Source organism: Ovis canadensis, chromosome 13, assembly GCF_042477335.2.
Source record: "Ovis canadensis isolate MfBH-ARS-UI-01 breed Bighorn chromosome 13, ARS-UI_OviCan_v2, whole genome shotgun sequence".
Lineage (NCBI taxonomy): Eukaryota > Metazoa > Chordata > Mammalia > Artiodactyla > Bovidae > Ovis > Ovis canadensis.
The window spans coordinates 55,470,482-55,496,863 of record NC_091257.1 but is presented as its reverse complement, the minus strand read 5'-3'; the positions used below and the strand labels follow the sequence as shown (position 1 = coordinate 55,496,863).

General features: G+C 45.6%; 1 protein-coding gene across 14 annotated transcripts in view; it reads right to left on the bottom strand.

Annotated features, from left to right (window-relative positions):
* Nucleotides 1-6,211: 6,211 nt before the first annotated feature.
* Nucleotides 6,212-26,382, bottom strand: part of KIZ (kizuna centrosomal protein) — an 88,020-nt gene continuing 67,849 nt past the window's right edge. For 11 of the 14 annotated variants that reach the window (XM_069546481.1, XM_069546484.1, XM_069546480.1 and 8 more), the window contains 4 exons: nucleotides 18,862-18,966; nucleotides 16,892-16,988; nucleotides 6,759-6,802; nucleotides 6,212-6,360 (listed from right to left, as the gene is read on the bottom strand). In XM_069546481.1, the coding sequence (XP_069402582.1) occupies nucleotides 6,293-6,360; nucleotides 6,759-6,802; nucleotides 16,892-16,988; nucleotides 18,862-18,966 (314 nt within the window). In that variant the 3' untranslated portion in view covers nucleotides 6,212-6,292. The remainder of the gene's footprint in view (nucleotides 6,361-6,758; nucleotides 6,803-16,891; nucleotides 16,989-18,861; nucleotides 18,967-26,382) is intronic. The other 3 variants (XM_069546486.1, XM_069546485.1, XM_069546490.1) reach the window with 1 other exon arrangement.

Sequence of the window (26,382 nt, the reverse complement as noted above, 5' to 3'; positions counted from 1 at the left end):
TAGTTGCTCAGTCATGTCCAGCCCTTTTGGGACTCCACAGATCATAGCCTGACAGGCTTCTCTGTCCATGAGATTTCCCAGGCCAGAATACTGGAGTGGGTTGCTACTTCCTTCTCCAGAAGGTCTTCCTGACCCAGGGATCCAACCCATGTTGCCTTCATCGGCAGGCAGATCCTTTCCCACTGTGCCACCTGGGAAACTGTATGATGGAATATTATTCAGTCTTAAAAAGGGAAATTCTGATGTGTGCTACAATATGAAGGAACCTTAAGGACATTATATTGAGTGAAATAAACCAGTCACAAGAAGGCATACTGTATGATCCCCTTATGAGGACCCCCTTATGATCCCCTTATGAGGTTCTTAGACTGGTCAAAATCATAGAGACAGAAAGTAGGAGGATGGGTGTCAGGGCTGAGGGGAGTGCAGGGCAGAGAGTTATTGTGTGATGGGAACAAAATTTCAGTTTTACATGATGATATGAGTTGTGGAAATAGTTTATTTAAAAATGAAAAATATTTTTATTTATCTTTAAATAAATTAAAGACAATTGCACATCATTATGAATGTATGTGATACTAATGAACTGTACATTTAAAACATGGTTAAGACGGCAAATCTTATGTACATTTAGGAATCTAAAAAAATAGAAAAAATGTACTAAGGAAAATGGTGTCAAATGTACCCTGAATGCGTAAATGAGTGAGTGAGAGAATGAATGGTAGGGGAGAAATAAGGCAGTGAGGGAAGGAGAGAAGATGCCAGGTATTAAGAGATGGCAGTGGAAGGACAGCCAGACGCTTTGACCTCAGTCTTTGCTGAACAGGGGCAAGGCCACATCCTGAGCTGGGGGAGGTTGAGGCTCGAGGAGAGGGTGTGCGGCTGCTCCCTTCAGAAACTAACAAAGGGTCACTACAGATGCTGCTATCTGCTGAGAGATAATTGAAGCAAAATACATACTTTATGACTGCCACATAACACAGTTAATTTTGTGTTTTGCCATGTGGATTATCAACTGGTCCAGCATCATTCACTGAAAAGCCTGTTACCACCTCATTGATTTCTCAAACATCTGTCTGTACCCAGATCTCATGCCTGGGTTTTTTTCTGGGGCCTCTATGGCAACCCACTCCAGTACTCCTACCTGGAGAAATTCTTCGGACAGAGGAGCCTGGGGGGCTACAGTCCATGGGGTCGCAAAAAGCGTGGCCACAGCTGAGTGACTGAGCACTCTTCTGCTCTAAGTTTCCAGCCCTGAGCCTGGAACACAGACCTAATGATGATCTTGATAATAAATCTTGATGTTTGCTCTGGTAAGATCTTCTCTTTATTATGCAGAACTGTTTGGCCATTTTGAACCTTTAAATTCCTTCCGAGCTTAATGACCAGCTTGTCAACTTCTTGGAAATGACCTGTTGGGATTTTGATTGAAATGGCATTGACTTCTGGGATTAATCTGGACAGAACTTGTGCTTTTGAAAATAGAATCTTCTCATCCATAAATGTGTAGTTCTCTACTGTCAATAGATGTTTAAAATTTTGTCTTTCACTGATGGCTTAAAAACTTTAAGATTTTTCACATGCAATTTTTGATTACTGTAAATGGCATCTTTAAAAAGTATTTTCAAACTGGCTTTCTGGGTGTATCACTACACTTATTTTTTTTAACCTTTAAAAAATATTTATTATTTATTCGGCTGTGTTGAGTCTCAGTCGCTAAACAGCATTTTCGTTGAGTCATGCAGGATCTTTCATTGTGGCACATGGGTTCAGTTGTTCCGCAGCATGTGGGGTCGTAGTTCCCTGACCAGTAATCGAACCCATGTCCCTTGTATTACAAGGCAGATTCTTTACCAGTGGACCACCAGGAAAGTCCCTATACTGTTGATTGTTGAAATTGCTTTTATATCAAAACTCTCACTGGTTCTAATGCTCTTCTCCAGCATCTGGATCTTCTTTGGAGACAAACTTGGCATCAATCACCCACACTTTGTAGCCTCCCCCTTTGCTCCCAGTCTGTAGCCCCTCTTCCTCTCGGGCGCCCCTCCAGCCCTCATCCTTGCCGTACATGTCCTGCACTGGTCTCACGTGCGGACTGTTTCATTTGCACCAGTTCTCTTATGCCTCTGGGCCTTGCTAGTGTCATTTCTGTGCCTGGAGTGTTCTTGTTCCTTCAGGCCCCCTCTGTCCTGTGCTAATCTCACCTCCCACGTGAAAGTTCCCCAACTCAGCCGCAGGAGGAATAGCGTTTTCGCTCCTCAGAGCTTCAGGGACAAAGGCATCTACTGAAGGGGCTGTACACAATGTGCTGAGCTTCAGGCTGAGCTTCAGGCTTTTTCACCCTTGTTGGAGTGAGGGTGCCTGAGGTCAGTAACTATATTAGATCCAGCGCTGTACTCCCAAAGTCTAGTCCCCCAGAGCCTGACACCCAGGAAGTGTCAGGATACACAGCTTGATCAAGCTGTATCCGAACTTCACTTGGTAGAGCTGGGAGGGTGGTCACCCCAGATCTAGAGTTGAATTCTCAACACTGTGAGTTCCGAGGATTGATTTCATCATGTTAACCAAGCTTGCAAAGTTTGATTCTTTGACTAGTGTGAAATAAGAGATTCTGAAATACGTATTGATCTCTGCCCCTGGTTTCTGACACAGAGCTCCTAAAACCCCTGGAATTCCCTGGGCAAAGAAGTTTTTTTTGTTTTTTGTTTTTCCTAATGAGGTGGCTCTGGGGTGGGGGTGGGGGTTCCTGGAGAGCTCCAGGAGAGGGAGCTGGACACTGAAAACACAGAGCCACGATTAGAAGCTTGAAACTATCAGCTTCAGGCTCCCCTTCTTTGGAGAGTGAAGGGGGGGCTAGAGGTGTGTCATTTTTTAAATTAATGTGTAACTGATTTACAATGTTGTGTTTATTTCTCCTGTACAGCAAAGTGATTCAGTTATACATACATACATTCTTTTTTGTATCCTTTTCCATTATGGTTTATCACAGGATATTGAATATAGCTTCCTGTGCTCTACAGTAGACCCTGTTGCTTATCCATTCTCTGTATAACAGCTTGCGTCTGCTAATCCCAGCCTCTCACTCCATGCTTCTCCCAATCCCCTCCCCCTTGGCAACCACAAGTCTCTTCTCTATGTCTGAGTCTGTTTCATAGGCAGGTTGATTTGGGTCGTATTTTTGATTCCACAGGTAAGTGATATGGTCTTTGTCTTTCTCTGACTTCCTTCACTTAGTATGATAACCTTAGGTCCAACCATGTTGCTGCAAATGACTCTACTTCGTTCTTTTTTATGGCTCAGTAGTATTCTATGGTGTCTATGTACCACATCTTCTTCATCCGTTCATCTGTCAATGGACATTCAGGTTGTTGGAAGTGGAGTTAATAATCAATCATGCCTACGTGATGAGGCTGCCATAAAATCACCAAAGATTCACAGTGCTTCTGGGTTGCTCAGCATGTGCCAGTGCCGGGAGGGAACTGCACCCAGTGGGGACATGGGAGCTCCGTGCCTTTCCCCAGATCCCACCCTACGCATCTTTGCACCTGGATGGTCTCTGCTGTACTTTATCATCTTTCATGATAAACTGGTAAATGTAAGGAAGGGTTTCACTAGGTCCTGTGAGCCATTCTGACAGATTATCAGACTCAAGTTGTGGGGACCTCAATTTACAGAGTAATCAGATGGAGATTTTGGGAATCTGGGGCCCTACAACCTCTAATTGGTGTCTGAAGCAGGGGTGGCCTTGTGGGACTGAGCCAGGAAACTGTGGGGTCTGCACTAACTCCAGCTACTATCAGATGGAGCGGAATTGTAGGACCTTCATCCAGTGTCAGAGCACGGGTTGATGTAGGGGAAAAGAATGCCAACACCTGGGGCCAGTCTTCTGAGTGTGGTAGTTATTTGAAGGCAAAAGAAAACACAGGTTGTTAACTTAGGCTGTGATTCTGCTCTTACGTGGGAAGCAAGACAAGCTGTGGGCCCAGTGCGCAACCTCCCTGGGAGCTTAACCCTGGCAGAGACCCCAAAATAGGGCAGCAAGTTGTTGGTGAGCAGAGCTCCCCCGCTTCGTATATTTTCAAAAGTCAATTATCTTCTTTCCCCTAAAGAGTATTTGAAAAGGGAAATTTATACCGCTTCTTTTTAAACCAGGGTCACTGGAGATAAATAGAAAATAACTGAAAAGAAAACAAAATGCATTAATTTTTGATGGAAAATTCTGCCTGATAATGGCATTGGGCCCCAGGCCTTCCCTACCACTACTGAATGTGAGATACACTCATGTTGAAGTCCAGCACCAACTGAGGCTTTGCTCTGGACCAGCATCAGTGCTCACATGTGTGGCCTCTAATAGAAGGTATTCAGAGGCAGGAGTATGTTCCATCAGCATGCCTGACAATATCCAGGAAGCATCCTGGCTGAAGGGCTTGTTTTATTTTCTTAGTGGGTATAAGCTGTTTAAACTTGGTAAAATCTAGAATTAAAATTAAAAGTGTTTACAAGAGTTTTTAAAGGGTTTATATGCATAGAAAAACTCTTGAAAGCAATCACCCAAATGTCAGTAATGTTGACCACTGGACTTGCGTGTATGTAGACTAATTTTCCATTTTTAGAGAAGCTGCAAAGATCACAGAGTTCTTATGTACTTTTCACTCAGGTTCAGTTTCCTCTAGTGGTACATTCCTCTAATCCCACATTTAAAAAAATATTCATTATTTACTTGGCTGCCCCAGGGCTTAGTTGTGGCATGTGGGCTAGTTTTCTGACCATGGATGCAACCTGGACTCCCTGTTTTGGGGGCTTGGATGCTCAGCCACTGGACCACCACGGAAGCCCCCAGTCTCACGTTTCTGTGGTGCATTCGTCAGAACTAAGAAACCAACACCAGGCATCACTATCAGCTAAGCTGTGCTGTGAAGTTGCTCAATCGTGTCTGACTCTTTGCAACACCATGGACTGTACCCTGCCAGACTTCTCCTTCCATGGGATTTTCCAGGCAAGAATACTGGAGTGGGTTGCCATATCCTTCTCCAGGGGATCTTCCCAACCCAGAGATCAAACGTGGGTCTCCTGCACTGCAGGCAGACTTTTATTGATTGAGCCACCAGGGAATCCCTATCTTATCAGCTAAACTCCAGACCTGATTTGGATTTCACCAAATTTTCCATTAATGTCCACTCTTTTTGTTCAAGGACCCAACGCAGGGTCCCACATTTCACTGAGATGTCATATCTCCTTTGTCTCCTCTGATCTGTGACCGTTTCTATGTTCGTTTTTATGATCTTGACTGTGTTTTTCTCTGTTGTTAGTGCTTTTGGTATCTCTCCTAATTCAAGTCACAAGGGTTTACCCATGTTTCCTTTTCAGAATCTGATAGTTCAGCTCCTACATTGGGTCTTTGACCCATTTTGGGTTACTGTTTTGTACACAGTGTGAGGTAGAGATCCAGCTTCATCCCTTCACATGAGACTGTCCAGTTGTCTCAGCATCATTTGTTGAAAAATACCAGTTCTTTCCCCACTGAATGGTCTTGGCAACAGTACTGAAAACCAATTGATCATAAATTTGACAGTTTATTTCTGGATCATCAATTCTAGATTGCACGTAAATCAGTATTTCATGCAGTTCCACACTGTCTTAATTGTCTGTGTGTTAAGTCACTCAGTCGGGTCTGACTCTTGGACTATAGCCTGCCCCCACGGACTGTAGCCCACTAGGCTCCTCTGTCCATGGAATTCTTCAGGCAAGAATACTGGAGTGGGTTGCCACGCCCTTCTCCAGGGGATTTCCCTGACCAAGGGCTCCAACCCAGAACTCCTGGATTGCAGGCAGATGCTTTACCATCTGAGCTACTATACCATCTTTACTTACCCTATCTTTACTTACTGCAGCATATCAGTAAGTTTCAAAATTGTGAAGTGCGAGTCCTCCAACTTTTCCAAGACTGATTTGGTTATTTTGGGTCCCCTGAATTTTGTTATGAATTTTAGAAGTAGCCTGTCATCTTCTCCAAAGAAACCAACTGGGTTTTGATGGGCACTGTATTCATCACTGTGCTTTTTGATTAGGCTTCAAAACAAATATGCCACTTTATATTTACATCATGAAATTTCACTGGAATAACAATATGGTCCCTAAACTTTTCATGTTAAACAACTAGAAAACTTAAAAGGGTACATTGATTTTGGACATTACATCTGAACACAAGGACTTAGCTTTTTTGAAGACTTTATTTCTAATAGATATTACAGCTTATAAGTCATAAAAATCATCAAAATCTTTGGTGGACGTGTTATGGTGTCCTGGGACGTAAAACAGCTTCGATTTCTGAGTTACTCTCATCAGACTCGCTCCAGAAGCCTGGAAGAGAAAACCAGAGAGCAGCTCAGCATCTCTGCAGTCTGATTAGGTCGACTTCACCAACCTAGCCCACAAAGGGCTTCCTGCGGACCCCATGTGGTGCACGTGAGCAGACGTGCCTAGAGCACAGGCCAGGATCCCTGGCAAACTCATACCTGCAAGTTAAAATGCTGTGGCCCCTGGCCACAGGAGGAGCCTCCGGGTCCTTCCCGGGGAGAAGCCTCCTGTTCTCAGTAGAAGCCCTGGGTCCTTCCAGGGAGACCTTCGGGCCCGTGAGCACAGGCAGGCTCTCCACCCACTTATATCTCCCTTAAAGGTGCAGATGACACCACACGTCACATACCACCCTTTTTGTTAAAACACAAAATGACAGTCTGGTCTCCAACTGTTTCTCTTACCTTTAGACTTTATATTGGTAGTTAGCTTCCCTTCATTTTCATGCCTGTAAAATAAAGAAATAGAACCTAAATTTTGAAAAAAAGACAGACTAATAGTTTTACAAGTAGTAAGTGAGGAAAGAGGCACTTGTTACTCATTGGGAGGCCAGAAAGTTTATGTTTACTCCCCGAGTTTTAAAAGCAGAAAGCAAATGTCGGGGTACCCTTGGCCCAGAGGCACCTACTGATGCTCTCTGTTGGAAGGGTCCCAGGAGCCTTGGTCTCCCGCTCGCTGGGAAGGCTTTGGGGTGGGAGGCAGGAGGCAGGCCCCAGGGGCACAGAAGCGGGCACAACTCATCACTGCCAGCCCAGCCTTATCTTCATCAAGCCAGTGATACCAACACTCAACCGTTTAACAAGGAGTTCACAATAAACTCTGTGTGCTTAATTAAGGACACTGATTCCGGGTGGAGAAAAACTCAAGTGTCCTGTCACCTGTGTTCAGGTTTCCGTGTGTCACATACGTGAAAATGTGAGGGTCCAAGGACGCATCTGATGCTGGGTGACACGCTTACTGAAGCTGTTGGCCCGAGGTGGCTCTGTAAGAGGTGGTGCCCACCTCCATCACCTTCTCTCACCTTTCCCAATTGTCATGCATGTGAGAATCATCTCTGGGAGCACCATCCAGGCTTTTAATTACACTTAAATTCTTTAAGGTTTGTAGTAAATGGTCAAGGGGATATTAAAAAAGAAACAGTTGCTTGTGTATGGCTTGAGATTCGATGTTTTTCTCATGTTTCTGTTGAAGGGTTCACTCGAGTTTACATTTGGAGATTATTCCATGAGGGCAGATTTTGGCCTTTAGCTGGGAAGAGGGCTGAGATAGGACGAGGACCACCGTGCAGCAGCGACTCCGGAAACCCTGGGGACTCACCTCTGTTCCTTTGGGCCAACCTAGCACTTGAAAATCTGCCTTCTGCTACAGCTGCCATAATTTACATTTTTTTTCCTAGAAAAGAAGCTCCATGAAGGCATAATTTTCTAGGCTCAACATCTGTAAATGTTCCCTTTAAACTTGGTACCTGTTTCTTTGTTTTGAGATATAGCTAATGTATAGTATTATATGTTACATGTATACAACACAGTGATTCACAATTTTGAAAGGTGATATTCCATTTATAGTTATTATAAAATGTTGGCTATATTCCCTGTGTTGTACAATAAAACCCGTACCTATCAATCCCCTCCCCTAGCCCACCCTACTGGTAACCACTAGTTTGTTCATTGTATCTTGAAATATTTTTATCAGAGAATAGTTGATTTAGAACATTGTATTAGTTTCTGTTGTATAGCAAAGTGAATCAGTTATACACATACCTCCACTCTTTTTATTTATTTAAAAATATTTATTTTTTGTGTGTGCTGGGTCTTGCTGGCAGCACGTGAGATCTTCAATCTTCGTTGTGGTATGTGAGTTCTTGTTGCGGCACATGGACTCTTAGTTGAGGTATGTGGGATCTAGTTCCCTGGCCAGGGATTAAACCTGGGCCCCTGGCACTGGAAGCATAGAGCACCTATTGGACCACCGGGGAAGTTCCTAAGCACTCTTTAGACTCTTTTCCCATATAGGTCATTAACAGATCATCGAGTAGAGTTCCCTGTGCTCTACAGTAGGTCCTTGACAGCGTTCTCTGTGTCTATGAGCCTGTTTTTTTATTACATGCACTGGCTTATGCTATTTTTTTTTTTTTTAGATTCTACATTAGGGATATCATACAGTATTTGTCTTTCTTTGACTTACTTCTCTTAGTGTAAAATCCTTCAAGTCCACTGGTATTGTTGCAAATGACAAAATTTCATCCTTTTTGTGGCTGAGCAGTGTTTCACTGTACATATGGACCACATCTTCTTTATCCACTCATCTGCTGGTGGGCCCTTAGGTTGCTTCCATCTCTTGGCAACATCAGGGTGCATATATCATTTCAAATAGTATTTTCATTTCTTTCAGATATATAGCCAAGAGTGGAATTGCTGGGTTATATGATAGCTCTATTTTTAGTTTTTTTTTGAGAAACCTCCCTCCATACTGTTTTCTACAGTGGCTGCACCAATTTACACTCCCACCAATGTATGAAGTGTTACCTCTTCTCTACAGTCTCACAAATATTTGTTATTTGTGGTCTTTTATAAAGATGGCCATTCTGACCTTGTGGTTTTGATCTGTATTTCTCTAACAATTAGCAATTTGAAGCATCTTTCTCTGTTCTTGTTGATCATCTCCATGTCCCTGAAAAAAATATGTCTATTTGGGTCTTATGCCCATTTTTTAATTGTTTTTTTTAAAAAATATATTTAGTTGTATGAGCTCTTTATTTATTTTCGATATTAACCCCTTATCAGTCATATCATTAGCAAATATTTCCACCTAGTCTGTAGGCTGTCTTTCAGTTTGTCAATGGTTTCCTCTTCTGTGCAAAAGTTTTTAAGTCTAACTAAGTCCCATTAATTTTTTTTTAGGTTCCATTTATTTTTGCTTTTATTTCCTTTAGAAGACAGATCCAAAAAAAAATATTGTTGTGGGTTGTGTCTACTATTTAGCCAGCTCCCACTTCAGGAGGACACGGGGCTCACTCTGGGGCAGGGGTCAGCAGATACAACAATGCTATAAAGGTGCAGAGAGAAACTAATTTTCCAGTTGATATTCAAATAATTAGAGCCACCTGGCTGGCAGGGGGCTGGCAGGAGCACTACAGGGAGGACTGAGAGAACAGATGGATGATGGGGTAGTGGTGGTGTGGCTGCAAGATCCCAAGGAAGCAAGGTGCACCTTGGACTCTACTGTGGCAGCTAGAAGGGATTTCCAGGCCAGGGCAAGACAAGGGCACGACAAGGGCACAGAGGCAGGTAAGCACACACCAGGTCCTTACCGCCTGGCCCCTGCTCTGAGCTCCACAGGCATGTCCAGAGCTCACTGGCTGTCTCAACTTGGCTGCCTCCGAAGCATCTCATGGCCAGCACGCCAGCCAGCATGTCCACCCACAACCAAACTCATGCTTCTTCACCAAACCTGGGCCCTTTTCCTGTCTTGGCCAATGGCACCCCAAGCCTCAATTCCCTCCCCACCCTTTGCAACTCCTCTGCTCTCCCATACCCAATCAGTCACTAGGTCCTACCAAGCTTACCTCCCTGCACTTCCCAAGTCCTCACTTGTCCCCTATCCACTGGCACTGCTACTACTTGGTAGGCCAAAGTAGCATCTCTACCTGCCTTTTAATAGCCCCCTAACTGCTGACACCACATCCACCTTGTTCCCTCCAGCCCACTTTCCACTTGGCAGTAAGAGTGAGCTTTTGAACCACAACTCTGATTACTCTGCCTCCCTGCTGAAAATGAAAATTCTTCAATGCCTTCCCATTGCTTTTGGCAAAAGAAGCCTGAACAGCGCCTCCAAGGTTGATGCCTAGACTTCATTGGGCTTCCTGCTATAGCCTCCCCATCCCCTCCACCCCATCCTCCATCCCCAAGTCTTCATCAAATTTGCTCTTTCACAGCCATTTCTGTTACACACTGACATGTGACTGCCCTTAGGCTGTCAGCTCCATGAGAACATCCACTATACCTGTTTCGGTCCCTGGGTACCCAGCGTCCTGCCCTTAGCAGGTGCTCAGCAATACATGCAGAAGGAACAGGTGAGCCTCAATAATCACAGTTCAGTTAGTCAGTTCAGTCGCTCAGTCGTGTCCAACTCTTTGCGACCCCATGAATCACAGCACGCCAGGCCTCCCTGTCCATCACCAACTCCCGGAGCTCACTCAAACTCACGTCCATCGAGTCGGTGATGCCATCCAGCCATTTCATCCTCTGTCATCCCCTTTTCCTTCTGCCCCAATTCCTCCCAGCATCAGAATCTTTTCCAATGAGTCAACTCTTCGCATGAGGTGGCCAAAGTACTGCAGTTTCAGCTTTAGCATCATTCCTTCCAAAGAACACTCAGTACTGATCTCCTTTAGAATGGACTGGTTGAATCTCCTTGCAGTCTATGGGACTCTCAAGAGTCTTCTCTAACACCACAGTTCAAAAGCATCAATTCTTCGGTGTTCAGCTTTCTTCACAGTCCAACTCTCACATTCATACATGATCACTGGAAAAACCATAGTCTTAACTAGACGGACCTTTGTTAGTGTCTGCCTAAAGGCACTTGATCAACATTTGATGTTAGATTATTTAATCTGCATGTTTCTATTTCTATGTGAGTTCAGATGAGGTTGTTCAAGTGTCTACCCAGAAACATGTTTCAAAACTAAACATCCGTGTTCACCAAGGAAGGTGGAAGATGCTCCTGGGTGTTTCCAACACCATTCTCACCCCTTGCTGCTGTGGCTGCTGCTGCTTAGTCGCTTCAGTCATGTCCGATTCTCTGTGACCCCATGGACTGCAGTCCACCAGGCTCCTCTGTCCATGGGATTTTCCAGGCAAGAGCACTGGAGTGGGGTGCCATTGCCTTCTCTGTCTCACCCCTTAGGGGCAAGTATTTTTCCCTTTGGAAAGCCATCCCTGCAAGTCGACGTGACACTGCAATGCAAGGTTGGTTATTACATGTGATTTGCAGGGTCAACATTTCTTTCTCTGGGTCACAGCTAACTTAGAGTCAAGGCCAGTGGGGATGGTGTGAGGAATCTCCTGGGTGTGGACAGAGCCATCTTGTGCACCCATTACTGTAAGGTACCGTAAGAGAAAAACCCAAACCAAAAACACTCCCCAAAGCATCAGAATACAAGAGTTCAGGTTACAGGCCATGGGCTAGGTCCCTGTGTTCCATCAGATGTAACGCATGTGGACCCCGACGGCCTGAACTTCCCCAACAGTGTGGACGTCACACCTCTGGTCTGTGTGGCAGAGGCAGCAAAGGTGAGCTATGGATGGTAAACGGCACAGGTGTGTGGTCTCCGTCAACTACTTGACTCTGGCTGCAGCACAAAGACAGCCACGGGCAGTGTGTGAACTAGTGGATGTGGCTATGTTCTGATCAAACTTGACATAGAGGTGCCGAAACTTGCATTTCATATAACTTTCAAGTATCAGGCAGCATTATTTCTCTCTGAATTTTTCTCAATTGTTAAAAAATGTAAAACTTCTCTCAGCCTGCAGGCTGCACCCAGAACCAGACAGAGGCCCAGGGCTGGGACCACTGAGGCCTTCAGGAAGCAGGGCCTCATGCCCAGGCAGTAAACCAGGGAGTCTGCCCTCCCCAGCCTCGTGGGTGACTCCTGCAGTCCAAGAGGGCAGGGTTTGTGGGTTCTTTTTTTTTTCCCCTAGAAGTTCACCATTCGACTGGAGGTCCTATTTCCAAACAGCTCTTTCAGGTCAGACACCAGGACAGCTGAGTGGATTAAGGTATGGCCACGCCCCACTGGTCGCATTCCAACAGGACAGCGTCTCTGCACTGTGTCCCGGAAGGGTGGCACCTCCCCCTCCGCACAGGGAGCACCCTGTGCCCACCTGTCAACATTCCACCACTCTGGCTTCATCGCAAGTCTTCCCTCTGTCTGTCCATCAAGCCATCTCAGTTTCCCATGTTGTTTATACATTCCCTTGCTGTTGATAAGGGATTAGGACACACGATTGGGACAACTCTCATCAAAATCACTTTTGTTTTCAGCCCTGCTACATGTAAGAAGTTAAGGTTGGCCAGGGTCTTAAATAGCAGGTCTTATTCTAAGCACAGCATCTTGTGAGCACCTAGGATGTGATCCTGCTGACATGGGTACTAGAGAAAACAGCTGTAATTGACAGTTATCGACTGTTCATGTTCTATGAACAAAAGGTAATGATAGTGCTAGAAACAGTCTACATAGTTAACATGAAAGTGGAAGTCACTCAGTCCCGTCCGACTCTTTGCGACCCCACGGGCTATACAGTCCATGGAATTCTCCAGGTCAGAACACTGGAGTGGGCAGACTTTCCCTTCTCAGGGGATCTTCCCAACCCAGGGATCGAACCTGGGTCTCCCACATTGCAGGCAGATTCTTTACCATCTGAGCCACCAGGGAAGCTCTACGGGTTCCTAAGAGATTCTTTATCAAGTCACACCAGGGCTCATGACACGCTGTGCTCGTGAAGGGTGTCAGGGCTGTCAGGTGAGCACAGGGTCCCGGGAGGCAGGCCCAGGCTTGGCGGGGTGGGCAGAGTGAGGGTGGAGCAGGCCCCAGGAGCTCCTCAGAGCTGGGGAGGTTCTAATATTAGTAACACACTGACTCTCAACCTCATGGTCAGTATCATATTTTTGAAAGAAAATTGTATGTATAGCCCATTAACAAACATACCCAAGTTACTGTGGCTTTGAGGCCACGTCCATCAAGTGTAGCAGTGAGACTTCGAGGGTCCTGCCAAGAATTTGGTCTCTGGTGCTGGGGACGATGAGGAACCCCCCCCCTCCTCCCCCCCCCCCCCCCCCCCGTGGGAAGAGTCCTTGCAGTTCTAGGGTCTGATCAAAAGCCAGCAAAGAATAACTGACTTATGAGAAGACGTGGTCTCTAGACTCTGAATTCTGTAATTTCTAATGATCTTGACTGCTGGCTAAAATCAGTGTTAAAATGTCTCACATAGCGTCTTCAGCTAGAATTTTCCTCCGGACATATTTCTGGAAAAATATAAGGCAAAAAGACAATTCAGAAACAAAGAAAAAAAAAAATCCCAATCAGCGTGCCAACAAACCACTGTGAATCCTTGATTTTAAATTTTCGAGGTCTACTGAAGGCGGAGAGCTTTAATTAGACAAAGTCTGAGCGCCCCCTGACGGTCAACCAGGGGCCCTGCAGGAGATGCCATTTTTAGGGGTCAATTTCCTCACTCCTTCCCTTCAGCCAATCAAGCAAAGACTGTTCTTTCAGGCCAAGGCGAAGTGCGGGTGGGGGTAAAGTAGGCGGGCTTATGAAGAGAAACATGTGGAATCTTTAGGAAGCTGCTACTTTGGTAGAATTTAAGGGGAATGTAGACTTGCTAAGGCAGAGACGCAGGGCTTTTACCCTAGAACCTCAAGGCCATCCAGGAAAACCTTGTGTTTGTTTCTCTGGACTACGAGTTCCTTGTGATCTTCAGATCGTTCCAGGGGAAGTGGCCCTAGGGCCAGGCAAGCAGAGCCAGGATGGTCCCACTGGAGCACGGCTGCTGCCTGGCGCCCTCCACCGGCCGCTCCCGGGGCCGCAGGGCTGGCCCTGAAAACCACCCACAGCGGGCCCTGCCAGGGTGGGGCAGCCGGGTGACTTCTGCTACCTTTTCCCTAGGCAATTATGTTACAAGCACACTTCCTTTTCTTTCGGTAAAGGTTATCTAGATCCAGGCAGTAAACTGCAGTTAACGTGGTAGGCGGTTAAAATACTCTCTTCGGTTGAATACATGGATCCGGGAGAGTGGAAACGGCTTCCTGGGGAAGGTGGGGCGAGACAATGTTTGCGGAGGAGAGGAAGCTCCGGCATGCACCCCTGAACAAAAGGGGACAAGTGGTCTTTACTCGGAGAACAGCTTCCTATTAGGACTCACTCCTTCGTACATTATGCCTTTCATCCCCACTCAACCACAAAATGATTTTGCTCAGGCAAATACAATGGGAGAAAAGATTTACACTGAAAGAATCTTTAATAATAAACTGTTGCCGATCTGCCTACTTGCCCGTGATTTATAATACAATAAACATCGGATTCTATTACGCTCAGGCACTGAAGCCGTGGCTCGGGAAAACGGAATATGAAAGCACAGGGACCCCACCACCATCACAATGAAATGAGCAGGGATAAATGTGCTAAGAGTATCTCTTTGCATCTTTTATAGCTGGTGTGTATTAATCTGTAACGCTTATTAAGAAAGTCATTGCTATGCAAAGCAGCGCCCAATCCCTTTCTCTGGCTTTTCAACAGAGCGCACTGTTTAGCCAATAGGACGGACCCTCTGGCCCTCATTCTGCATTCATCACAGGCAACATTTGCACAATGTATCTCTCAAAGGCGGCTGAAAGGAAGGCCTTAATACTCATGTAAACAACTGCAAACCAATTACTTAATGAATCAGGCCCACACATAATGAGGTGCAGACAAAGAGCTATAAATGCATTTTTGCGCCCAAGCCGCTGCTTTAAAGTAAAATCCCTCAGCTGTAGTTTGGGCTTAACTAGCACATCATAATTATTGTCTCTAGGACATCAGAGGAAGCCATTTTTTTTTTAAAGGTCCAGCAGGGTCTTTTTTTTTTTTTGAGGTTGCTCATCAGCTCACTGACAAAATAGAGCAAAGAAGAATTTTTAAAAGTGCTACAGCAGCACTGCGCTGTTATGTTTATTCTCGAGTACTGGGTTTCGAGACCACTTGTAAAAGCAATAAAGCACGAGGAATGACTGCAGTAAGTGGGGTCCTTAAATGTAAGCCTCTAAGAAATTTCAGTGAGTCCAGGCACAAAGAGCGAGCCTGGGGAGGCATATGAACACCAAACCCAGCACAAGAAACCAACTGTGACCAACAGTGAGCCAAACCAACACACTTCAAGTCCAGAACTTTCATCACTGGATTAGTATCAAGTGTGGAGAACCAAGCGTTCCTTGAAGGGCTCTTTTTTGTTTTTTCCTCCTTAAAGGGGATGATGTGGTTACTTGTAACTTAGGAAATAAATTTCATGCAGAAATGACAGTAATAACAAAAGGCCCCTGCCTCAAACTGAAGGGAAAAGAAGTTTGATTTTATAATGAAATACTGATGCAAGCTATGAAATGTCAAATGATCAGACTGAGAAAATGTTCTACAGAATCTGACTGCTTTCTGAATGTGTTGAAACATTGCCCAAAGTGGGGAATATATAAGAAAAATTTAAGAAGAATTGTTTTTTCTTAGGACCTCTAAAACAAACACTTCTAACAATCTTTAAAAACTAAAGGGATGTATTACTAAGCCAAATGGTGACATTAATCCTTAAAAACTGCCTGTAGAATTTATTATCTTTTAAAATTCCTTTCAGGAGACCTAGAACTTGAATTTACAGTAAAATCATAAAAATATACTTTAAAACTCTTCTTATCTATAATTCATTATCTCTCACTTCCTTCAGAAACATAGATAAAAATGCAGGTATTAAAAATAAGTTTTTAAAAATTAAGAGTGATTCCCTAAAATTGAACATATCAAGTTTCTAAAATCAAGAACTTAATTTCAGAAAATCAACCTCATTTAAATATATTCCAGGTCCTAAAAAATACTGTAGAGTTTTCAAAACATAAATGAAAATGAATTTTTTTTTCACTGTACGAATACTACATTTCTAAACAAGTTAATCTTATGGAACATCAGAAATGTAAAGTTTCTGTTTTAAAATTTCACTAGGGCAAGTAATTATTTCAAATGTGACGTAATCATCTATAGGACATCTTTTAAGGGGAAATGTTGCAAAGGCAATTGTGTGTTGTTTTAAACGATATTTAGCTCAAAGCAAAAAGGTAGGTATGTCATCAGACAACTGCTTCTACTCCCACCCATAAACTTTTCCTCAGTGACTCAATGCCATTGCACAATCAGTATTTTAGGTGATTACAAATCTAGCACACAACTCGCTTATCACTGCTCCAAAAACTTACAGTTTTAAACTACATTTTAAAAAATGTAAAAAGATAAATTTTCATGTTTGAAAATAAGCAAGAAAATATGAGAAAAGGCAGTAACAGTCCAGCCCAAATACTTGGTAAAAAAAAAAAGAGGAATACAAAAACAAATATCCAGCAATTGCTTGTATATATACCCGCTGTCTCTGAAAGAAGAAACAGGCCACTTTATTTCTTTAAGGCCCTGCGTTCTCTCTCTGCCCTCTCCCGACACCCTCCATTGTGTGGTTTCTAAGCAGCCCTACTGCGAGCAGCTGTAGACGCTAATTTGTGGTTCACTGAGGTGTCAATGGAGTCTTAAACCAAGGAAACAACAGCTGCAAAACAATACTTGGCTCTGGGGCAAATATTTTCAAAGGTAGACTAAAGTTTCAACTGTCACTTCAGATAAACAAAACCCAAACCATAACGTTCCATCATGTCACCCAACAAAATCATGTGCAGCAAGAGTTTCACCCTGGGCGGAGTGACATTTCTCGTCTTGCTGGCACGATTCAGAAAGGCTCCACGACTTTACCTTGACAAAGGACTCCCTTCGTTGGATGAAAAACTCGCTTCCGAAGCGATTTTGTGAGTTGTCTTTGTCTTGAATGTCCCGCTGCTGGTTTTCAAACCTGAGAGGAGCAAGCACAAACGTGGAGAGTGAGCGTGGCCGCCGCGGGGGACGAAGAAGCCCTAACCTGTTAAACAAACGTCAACAGGGAAAGAGCTGTTCACAGGAGGCAAGGCGGGGAATGACAGGGAAGGAGTTCCTCTGGTAACCTGCTATCGCAGGTGGTTTCCTGTGATACTGACAAAGAGTGAGTAGAAAGTGAAGTCATTCCAACAGCACCATTTGAAATGGCCACAAGGCACACGCGAGCAGAGTCTCCACGGCGGCCCTAACCTCTGGACGATTTGTGTTGTTGTAACACTTGGGCAGCGACAGATCACTGAGACAGCGATAGCTGGGAACCAGTCTCGTGCCTTAACTGGTATTCTAGATGACAGTGCCTGCCCACCCACCTTTAAGCCCTTCTGCCAGACCCTTCACTAGAGGAGAATAAACCTTCACTGAGAACCACTGAGGCCACTCCTTAACTAGCCTGAAAAGGCTGATGGGGAACACATACTGCCCAGCCCTTTCCCTGGAGCTGGCCAGGGTGATCCCTGACCTCTGCCTCCTGGGTGCCCTCAGCCTTGGATGCTTCTGCTACCAGTCTGAGTCTGGCAGTCACCTAAGATCATGGCTACAGGGTGCATGAGCACCTCCTCAAAAGGCGTGTGCTGTTTTCCTAACCTGTAACCTGTGTGTCTGCTCATAACTTCTGAGGGAAAGCGGTTCTCTTAACAAAGTGTCCATGTTCAGCCCCTAGACGGTCTGCACCTGCTTAAATGAACCGGGTCTTTTCAGACACGAGAACAAAGTGGCTTCTCTTAGAGACAGGTGCACTGACCAACACGTGACATGTCCACGATTCAATCTGGGGTGGCTCTGAGATCGGCGCGCATGCCTAGCATTGCCTGGGACCGTGTCTGACAATCCCCCCGAAATGTCTGTTTGATAAAGACATCCTTGGGACAACCGGGAAATTTGAACATGGACTGGGAATTATGTGGTGCTAAGAAATCATTCTTACAGGTGAAGTTCCAGCGTGCTGGTTTATATGAAAATTAGAGGGAATTCCCTGACAGTTCAGTGGTTAGGACCCAGTGCTTTCACTACCAAGGGCCTGGGTCTGATCCCTGGTCGGGGACCTAAGATCCCATGAGCCATGCAGCACGTACCCACCCCTACACCAAAAAATTAGAAAGTCGTTAAAGTACACTTCCTTCTGTTATTAATCCATTACCTTCACAATAGGAGCTGAAGTGACCTATATTAAAAAATAAAATGTAATAAAGTAGAAACCACTGAAAAATAATAAAAATACAATAACAACATGTAAGAAAATTAAGTGAAAGAAAAAGTCGCTCAGTTGTGTCCGACTTTCTGCGATCCCATGGACTGTACAGTCCATGGAATTCTCCAGGCCAGGATACTGGAGTGGGTAGTCTTTCCCTTCAAGAAAACTAAGGAAGACTACAATTAAAACAAAAATCCTGGATTGAAGGAACTATATTTAAGCTTAAAAACTGAGCTTTTATTGGGATTCAGTCTTTTTACTTAAAGGAGCTCAAATCCCCCAACATTCAGACAAGGGAAACAGCCCGGATGACACACCCCACCGCTGGTTAACAAACTGGAAGGTGTGAGAAGAAGAGAGGGAGTTCAGGGTGTCTCTGATGGCACTGTCATGACATGCCAGGCAGACTCCAAGGGTCCATAGGCTGCTGGCAGCACACATCCTGGAAGGAAGCTGCTTCCAAACGCCTGCTGTTAAGGACGGAGCCCTGGCTCATCCTAAGGTGGTGACAGCCTGTTACAAAGCAGACTCCAGAGAGGGCACACTCCTCCCTGCACAAGCCCGGGCGGTGGCTGGGGGCTCCCAGTGTCTCTCTGCTCACCTGGCGGCTGTGATGTGGGGGCTGTGGCCTCTTGGAATCCATCTCTGGCCTGGTGTGCGCTGCCCTGGAGAGCAGACTGTTTCAGCCTCTGGTAGGCTTTCGTTTCTACAGGTGAGAAAAAGGTGCAGATAACAGGACACCCACAGGCACGAGAATGAAGTTGGACCCTTACCTTACATCACACACAGAAATCAACTCAGAAAGGATTCAAGACTTGAATGTAAGACCTAAAACTATTCAGCTCTGAGAAGAATAGGTAGGAGAAGAGCTCCAGGATTTGGCAGTGATTTCTTGGATACAGCACCAAAAGCACAGTCAACAAAATACAGACAAACAGGATACAACCCACAGACCCTTTGGTCCTTCTCTAAGTGGGGAAGCCTGCTGGGAAAAGCACACTACAGAGAGGTCCCGTGAAGGACCTGAGTGATGCAGGCTTTCCCGCTGCCTCAGGTCTCAAGGCATCGGGGGTGAAGTGGAGAAAGGAGACTTAGAGTTTCAGCAGTGACACTGCAAAACGGCCCCGAGGCCATGCTCCCCACAGGGCCACAAACTACGGGGTTGGCCATTGGCTGCATTCCTGCTCCTACTGGATCAGTTTAAGAACTGAACCACGAGGCCCTTGTTACTGGTTAAAAACTACCAAAAGGAGAAAAAACATAACTTACCTACTCAGAATCACTCGAGATAAAAAATAAGCATTTAAAATGAACATCCTATTTTGGAGTAGTAAATGTTATCTAATTTTAAAAAGTACAGATCAGGGATTTTATTTTGAAAATAATAAATTCTAAGGAAACTTTTTAAAAAATAAAAACATTGCTGGGTTGTTAAATCAGTGCACACTGGAACTAGTATTCTGAAAACTTTACTAAAGGGAAACACCAGATGCGGCACATGCAGGAGGGGAAAGTAAGTATGTGTGTGTGTTTGTGTGTGTGTGTGTGTGTAGTGTGTATGTGTGTTGTGTGTGTGTGTGTGTGTGTGTGTGTAGAAGTGGCCTGGCCCATTGTCCCAGTTGTGTGTGTGTGTAGTGTGTGTGTGTGTGTGTAGAAGTGGCCTGGCCCATTGTCCCAGGGCGACTTGGACAGGAGCACATCATAATACTCTGATTGATTCTAACATTCTTGTCACTTCAGAGTCCCTGTAAGGCAACATCGGGCGCGGGTAAGGTGTTAACGAAGTCAAAGGTGGGGTGTCTTAATTCTGAACAGGTAAAGAATCACTGTAAACAAGATGAACATGCTGTTATGAAGATCAACCAAAAAGTTTTCCAGCTTTTATGATACAAGTCCAGACTTTAATGACCATGTGCTATTTCTGCATTCATTTAAACTTATTTGGGCAAGGAAAAGAGAGCAAAGATGGAAAGAATTTTTTTTAAAGAGAAAGAAAGAAAAAGGAAGAAAGAGAAGAGAGCAGCCTCTGGGTGAACAAAAGCCCCTGGTGGCTGGAGCTGGAAGTTGGGCTCGTCTGTCTACCATCTGAAGGGAATCATTTCACTCCAGTGAGCCTGCTCTTAGGTTTCTCAGAAATCAGGAACACGTTATTTATTTTCCAGAGAGAATTTCTGTGCAAAACTTCACGTTACTCGTTGTGAGGTGATTTCAGGCTGGCAGGTGGGGTGGGGATTAAGCATTCTGTCCAAATATGAGACGGAATGGATCTCCTCGCTCATCTGAGCCTGGGAGGGAGGGCTGGGCAGTGAGCTGCCTCGGTCCAGGGACCATCCTAGTGCCTAGAAATCAGGGGCCACAGTCACACGCCCCACACCTCCCTCGGGTGCTTGCTGCCTGTCCTACGTGGAGGACTCCAGAATCTCTCCCTGAGCTGTGTCCGCTGTCCACATGCAGCGGTTTGGAGGGAGAAAGCTAACGTCTCCCACCCATTCAGCCTGAGCCTGCCTCCTTCCTAACCCAGCTCCTCACTGGCATTTGATCCTTAGATCTCCTGGGGTCCTTCTCCAAGCAGAGACACCGGTGGCCCCTGGGACAGTTTTTATCTGGGATGTGGAGGCCCAGACCTGAGTAATATGGGGTTGGCAAAGCTAGCTGAGGGCCTCTGGGGGCATCGCCTGCCCTTACCTCTGGTGAAAGCTTCGGTTAATGGTTTCAGGGCAGAGGTAAGTTTAAACGTGAAAGGATTAGCTGCACTCACTGGAGGAGCAGACACTAACTGAAGCAGGACCAGCGCCCCCAAAGCAGCAGGAGGGGCTGGAGCAGAGCTCAGGACGCCAGTCCTCCCCTCACTCTTTAGTCAGAAGAGCAGCACAAAACAGCAGACCAAGCACTGAGAGATGACCCAGAAAGGAAAAACAGGATCAAGGGTTGGTTTACAAAAAAATGACCAGGAGAGGCTGAAGGCTATGCAGCCTGTAGAAATAAGGGCAGAGGAGTTTCAGCACCCGGATCACAGGTTCTGCCGCAGACAGCGAGGATGGGGCAGGGTATATGTGCAGATTCGCAGGGGCCAGGCAGGACCACACATGTGACTCTGGCCAGACAACGGGGGAGGGAGGTTGGGTCCTGTGGCTGTGGGGCAGCAAGGGGACAAGAGGGGGTTTGCGTCCTGTCTTGGGGGGGCGGACAGCTGTCTTGTGGCCACAGCCAACAGCTGCCAGGTGAGAAAATGGGCCTAGTCTTGCCAGATTTCTGCCCTAAGAAAATTAAAATACTGCCCAGGCCACTCAGAACATACCTGCAACTCTGAAACCAGAGGGCAGGGAGAAAGTTTCTTGTGTTCACTGAATGAGGCACAAGCACCCCTAGAGACAAACCTCAGCCATGGGACACAAGCTGGATGTCAGGGCCAGCTTTTCCCACTGAAGGACCCAGCAGCAGGGAGGCCACAGCAGTCCCCTGGGGATGTCGAAGGAGCTATCCGTATCAAACAAACCATATTTCAGAATCCTTGGACGCAAGAGGACAATTTTTGCTAGGGGTGCTCAAACAATCCAGACCCTCTTCTGGAAGAGCCTAGAAGACTTGGCCAGAATTTCAACATCATAAGGCAAAGCTACAGACTTGAATTTGTGGCAATCCAAGTCAAGGTTTTTCTGGAAGAAGGCAGTGAAGAATCAATCAGTTGAAGGCTGCACACTGCAGCCATGCATATTCAGTTATTAAATAAATGAGTGAGCAGACGCAGGGAAGGGAACAAAGCTGGAGGTTCCAGCTGGCCTGTTATGAATAAGGTCAGGACGAGGGTCCTTTGTACCTTTTTAAGGTGCAAAGACCTGAGACCTGAGTCTTCACCACTGCATTTACAAATTTGTAAGTCTACAAATTTGAGGACTGGGTGGCCCCTTAGGGTGTCACTTTGTAGCCTGTGACTCCCAACTCCAGAGAGATACTCCTTCCTGTCAGTAATATCAAACTCTCAAAAAATACTGAGTAGTGCAAACAGTTAGATAAAACAACTATTTCTAAGAACACAATGATGCTCGGATGCACACAGAAATAGCACACACGCATGCACAAGCTTGCAGCTCCGAATCGCTCAGTCAGGCTTCTCTCACATACTCAGAGTTGTGCTGAGATGGGGAGTTTCAAAAGTAGAAAATATTGCAGCTTAAAATACAAAATAAGGCAAGGGGCCCAGGGAGTTACTATCTATCCCTGGCTATCAATTCCAGGCTGATGACACGACGAGATAAATATTATTCTTCCCTACTTGGTCACACAAGCTGGCTGAACCCAATCATCTATCTTCTTGCAAAGTGGTGAAGGATCCCTGAGATTGTTTTCCTTTTTCTTTTTGATATTCATTTTGTGTCCAGAAAATGGGAACCAAGAAAGAAAATGAAAATGTGCTAAATAAAGGGAGGCAGGAGAGAGATGGTGCTGAGGAAGAGAGAAAAAGCCCCAACTTCTTATCTTTCATTCTCTTTTATATGCAAATGTACACCTGCTAAAATACTTTTAAATCTACAAATAAAAAGAAAAGGAAAATATCTGATGAACAAGTGCTTTTAACAACCCATTACAAGAGCCAGATAAACACTTGGTCCCCCAGCCTCTGAGGGGTGTCTCCAAGGCATAGGGTCATCCTGGCTTTCGAGGAAATCCCTGGTGAAGAAAGAGCTGGGTCCAGAGAGGGAATAACAAAAGGAGATGTGAACAATGCTATTAGCGCAGCGAGAAAAGCGACCTTGAACTGAGAAAGAACCAGGCATCTCTGAGCCAGGGAGCATAATTGCGATTCCTGCAGGAAGCATGCAGAAATTCTAAACTTAAATTCAAAAAATATTTTATGTCTCTGGGTTTCCCAGTGCTGTTGCTTTTCGTGTGTTTCTGCATCCAGGCCAACTTTTCCTTCACATTGCGCTAGATGCAGCAAACCCAGCTGTTTTTGCTAAATAAGATAAAAATTGTGGGATGGAATGCTAAAATTAATTCTAAAGGTAAACATTATTACTGAAAACCCAGAAATCACTTGTCCAGTAATCTCAAATTAAAACAAGAAAATATTAGGATAAGGGTGCTTTCACAATTCTGAAAATACAGAAAACTCACCTATATTTAGAGATTTAAAAAAAAAACAACAACAAACCACCACCTGTCTATGTGAATGTAAGGTACACAGGTTGGCTCCATAACCAAAACAACTTGTCATATGTAGACTGCCACGCCACCAGCAGTCCTGAGCCAGGGCACCTCTCAACCCGAGGTTCTTCTCTGTTCTCGCACGAGATGGCTGATGCTCAGAGAAGGGAAAAGCTCCTCCTTTCAACCAGTTGCCTGGAGATGCTTCAGAAAAGAGGTGTTTCTATCACATCCTGAATTTCTATGGGACAATTCAATGGTTACACCTGAAAATAAGTGCCAGGCTGGTAACTGACCTTTAGTGAATGTTTAAAAACCGAACTGAAACCGTTTTGCTGATGCTATTTCACACGATAATTCATATAATCACAGTGCCAGCCATGTAACACTGCTCAGTCACGGGAGGTGAATTTTCAACTCTTAAGGTCATGGAATATTTAACTTTTGAGTCATTTTGATCAGGAAGTTATATCTTACTGGCATAATTAATAGTCCTTAAAAACAATATTTTTAGTCATTTGCACTCAGTGATTTATAAGATGAGAAGAGTCAGAATGAAGACTCTTTATTATCATAATACCATGATATTATAATATCAGCATTATCATCATTTCGAGTTGGGCCAGGAGCAATCACGTAGGAGATAAACCAGAGGTGACAACGTAAACTAGGATGAAATCCCTCCCCTCCTCTGCCAGGTTGAATAGTGCTTCTCCCAAATTCATGTCCACCCAGTACCTCAGAATAGGACCTGCTCTGTGAACAGCATCTGTGCAGATGCACTTGGTAAAGTATCTCAAGATGAACTCATCCTGGATTCACTCTGGGCACTGACTCTGCTGACTGCTATCCTGCTAGAAGAGGACACAGAAGCCCAGACACAGAGACGGTGGTGACACGAGGCTGGAGGCAGAGACTGGGGTTATGCTACCACAGACCTGAGGCTGTAGCAGGCCTGGAAGGATGCTCCCGGTGCCTTCACAGGGCACTGCTGCCACTTTGATTTTGGACTTCTAGCACCCACAGCTGTGAGAGCAAACAGGTCTGTGGTTCTCAGTCTGTGATGCTTTGTCACAGGAGCCTTTGGAAAGTCACACCCTCCCTGAGCCCTGACTGCATCGAAGCATCTAGAGCCTGACCTCCCCCTCTTTCCACTGGGGTCTCTTGCATGAAAGAAGTGTGGTTCACAGGATAACCTACAAGGAGGGTTCAGCTCTGAGGCTCCCTGCTCCATGATTCTCAGGCTTAGGGAGTTGCCTGGTGTGTTACATACACAGACTGACGCCTGGGCTCACACCTGGAGGTCCTGGGGTACCCAGTTCAGGATGTGGCTGGTGCATGGGTCGGTTTTAAAGGGCCATGTGGGATTCTGCTGGGCAGCCTCTGAGCAGAATTTCTCAGGCACTTCTGAGTTCATTCTTGGGAACATATCCACTTAGGAGCTCTCCTGGAAGGTGCCCTCCATTCCTCCACAGCCACAGTAAACGGGTGCTGCCAGCATGCAGCATCCGGAGTGAGGAGCTCTCTGCTTTCACGAGCAGCAGGTCCCAGGGTGAAGCCATGGGAGCCTGATTCCTACCACAGACACGGGGCCCCCTGGGCAGGGCCAGGGCCAACCCAGCAGCAGACTGCTTTCCTGGCTGCCCCGGGCACGGCACCCGGACCTGACTGGGCATCTCCAGAACAGAGCAGGCGCGGTGCAGACTCAGAGACTCCGGAGTGCAAGCGCTTTGCCATTCGCCCTCGCAGTCCTGTCGTCACTGCAGTTCTCTCTCCCAGGAGAGATCCAGTTTCCTGTGACGATGTGGCCATCGTCCATTCCCAGCCTTCTCCCACTCTGTGGTAAAGCTCAAGCAATGTTTGGGGAAGCCCTGCCCAGAGTCTGACAGCACCCTTCAAACCTAGGCTGACCTCCCACAGAGCTTCTAAAGGGATGGACCACAGTCTGACCTGGAATATTTCAGCTTGCCAAAGAATATCAGTGAGAAATGGCACAGTCAGGCAACCACTTTCAACACAGCTTGACCAAGAGAATTGGTGTCAAAAGAATGAGAGGCTGAATGGACATTCTTAGAGGCTTAATCCTCTTGAGATAAAAGCTGAGAGCCCTTTTCACATGGAGCTTAAGGAGATGAGTTTTGCCAGGATGGGCACGTGGGTGGGAAAAGTACTGGTGGAGTGACTGATGGAAAGAGACGGTGTGATGGCCTGAATCAACAAGCGCTTAAGGGAATTCCTTTACACTCTCATTTTCATTTGTTTGACAAAATGAGTGTCCACTGTGTCCCAGATATTGTGTCAGGGGCTCTGTTTTCTCTGACACTTAGCATAAGCTGCATCATTTACTACATTAAAAGTCACCAAATTCTCAAGGTAAATTGAGTATAAATACCAATAAAATTACCAATGGGGGAAACTTCCCTTTGGGGGTGTGAGTAGTTCAGAGGAAGACTTTCTTAATCTAGACAAACATGGCTTCAATCCTGGCCTAAGTGCCCCAGGGAGATACTGACCTGATGGTCCTGTACCTCTTGTGGTCTCAGGCTCACCTAGGGGTACAGGCTCACCCCACTTTACAAGGGCCACCCCGGGACTGTCTGCACTCAGAAATCCTCACAAGTTGCCCACCTCTCCAGGCTTTCTTCTTCATTGCTCTCAAGAGCATCCTTTCAGGGCTCATCTTTTGTTAAGGTACAAGCTGGTATTTAACTGATCCAGATGCCCTGAGGCAGGTGCCTCTCTTATACAACAAGAGAGGCTGGCTGGTGGGATGGAAGGACTTTTGGGCTTAAATACTGAAGTTTGAGTGTGATTCAAGACCTGACACTCTAGCTATATGGCCCTGAAAAGGGCTCTCAATCTTTCCAAGTTTGCTGGGCCATCTGGAGAACTGTCTGTGTTCCTGCAGGGTTGCTATGACGGTTAGAGATGTTGGAGGCTTAGGAGGGTGAGGACCCAGTCTCTGGCTGTCTCTGGC